Source organism: Grammomys surdaster, unplaced genomic scaffold (genome assembly GCF_004785775.1).
Source record: "Grammomys surdaster isolate TR1022 unplaced genomic scaffold, NIH_TR_1.0 100, whole genome shotgun sequence".
NCBI classification, from domain to species: domain Eukaryota; kingdom Metazoa; phylum Chordata; class Mammalia; order Rodentia; family Muridae; genus Grammomys; species Grammomys surdaster.
This window is the reverse complement of record NW_021604579.1, coordinates 5,026,383-5,028,435: the sequence shown is the minus strand read 5'-3', so window position 1 is coordinate 5,028,435 and position 2,053 is coordinate 5,026,383. Positions and strand designations below refer to the sequence as shown.

General features: G+C 44.6%; 1 protein-coding gene across 2 annotated transcripts in view; it reads right to left on the bottom strand.

Moving 5' to 3' along the window:
* Akr1a1 (aldo-keto reductase family 1 member A1) overlaps positions 1-2,053 on the bottom strand; it is a 34,297-nt gene that overhangs the window by 4,488 nt on the left and 27,756 nt on the right. For both annotated transcript variants that reach the window (XM_028788097.1, XM_028788088.1), the window contains exon 3: positions 520-639. In XM_028788097.1, the coding sequence (XP_028643930.1) occupies positions 520-639 (120 nt within the window). The remainder of the gene's footprint in view (positions 1-519; positions 640-2,053) is intronic.

The following is a 2,053-nucleotide window of genomic DNA, read 5'->3' as shown; positions in this document are numbered from 1 at the left end:
AGGTTAGCCTCAAACTCAGAGATCTACTTAGCTCTGACTCCTGTGTGCTAGTATTAAAGGTGTGCACCATCAGCACCCAGTGAGGCTTTTCTTTCTTTTCTTTTTTCTTTCTTTTTTCTTTCTTTTTTCTTTCTTTCTTTCTTTCTTTCTTTCTTTCTTTCTTTCTTTCCTCCTCCTCTTCTTCCTCCTCCTCCTCCTTCTCCTTCTTTTTTTTTTTTTTTTTTTTTTGTTTTTGTTTTTCGAGATGGGGTCTGTCTGTGTAGCCCCTGGCTGTCCTGGAACTCAGAAATCTGTCTACCTCTGCCTCCCAAGTTCTGGGATTAAAGGCTTGCACCACCACTGCCGGCTGAGATTTTCTTTTTAATGCCATCATGTTACTCTCAAGTAACTCTTTGCCAGTAACAGTGTCAAAAGATTGGACATGCTGGGAACTGATGCCAATTTCTCTTATCTAAGACCAAGTCCCAGCTTCAGGCCTAAATTCTCATATTCCATTTTCTTTGTAGCCCCAATTCTTACCTTGCCTGGTCCCACATTCTCCTTCAGGGCCTCTCCAATCTCAGTTTCATTGCCATATATAGAAGCACAATCAATGTGGCGGTAGCCTACGCTAAGGGCATGTTTAATAGCTGCTTTCACCTGCATTGAAGAGAGGAAAAGATTTCAGTTCCACTGGTCTGAGCTGGTAAAGGAGAAAGATTATTTGTATGAAGCCCTAAATTTGATCTCTAGAATAAACAGACTGTGCTGGCTTAAGCCTATGAATCAGCACTCAGGAGATAACGGCAGGAGGATCAGAAATCCAGGCTCTGGGCTGGAGAGATGGCTCAGTGGTTAAGAGCACTGAGGGTTCTTCCAGAGGTCCTCAGTTCAATTCCCAGCAACCACATGGTGGCTCACAACTATCTGTAATGGGACCCAGTGTTCTCTTCTGGTGTGACTGAAGAAAGCTACAGTGTACATTAAATAAATAATATTCAAAAGATAAAAAAGAGAGAGAGTACTGGCTGCTCTTCAGAGGATCTAAGTGCAGTTTCCAGGATCTACAAAGTGGCTCATGACCTTCTGTAATTCTGGTTTCAGGGGATCAGATGTAGTCTTCTGATCTCTGTGGACATCAAGCATGCACATGGTACATATACATACACACAGGCAAAACATTCATGAACATAACACAAAATAAATAAATTTAAAAAAAAAGGAAGCTAGTTCAAGGTCATCCTATAGTCATAGCATTTAGGAGGATTTACAGCAAGTCTCAGCGAATCCTGGGCTACATACTGATTTCCAGATCTGCCTGGGCTACAGAGAGCATGTTAAAAAAAGAAACAACAGGGCTGGAGAGATGGCTTAATGGTTAAGAGCACTGGCTGTTCTTGCAGAGGTTCCATTCCCAGCAACCACACGGTGGCTCACAACCATCTATAATGTGATCTGATGCCATCTTCTGGCATGCAGGTGTACATGCAGATAGAGCACTCATACATTAAATAAATAAATCTTTTTAAAAGAAATGAGAGGCCTGGCAGTGGTGGCGGACGCCTTTAATCCCAGCACTTGGGAGGCAGAGGCAGGTGGATTTCTGAGTTCGAGGCCAGCCTGGTCCGCAGAGTGAGTTTCAGGACAACAAGGGCTACACAGAGAAACCCTGACTCAACAAAAAACCCAAAACAAACAAACAAACAAACAAATGAGAGAAATAACAAAAAGGAAGGAAGGAGAAAAGGAAGGAGGGAAGGAGGAAGGGAGGGAGGGAGGGAGGGAGGGAGGGAGGGAGGGAGGGAGGGGGGGAGGGAGGAAATTCCTAGGCTAAGGGCCGAGGCTGTGCAGAGAGGCACTTCAGAGAGCCACACATTACAGAGAAAGCTCTGGAATCCCAGGCTAGTAAAAGAGATGGAGGGTAGGCATTAAAAAAGGTTTCTTGGGCTGGAGAGATGGCTCAGCAGTCAAGAGCAATGACCGTTCTTCCAGAAGTCCTGAGTTCAATTCCCAGCAACCACATGGTGGCTCACAACCATCTGTAATGGGATCTGATGCCCTCTCCTGGTGTGTC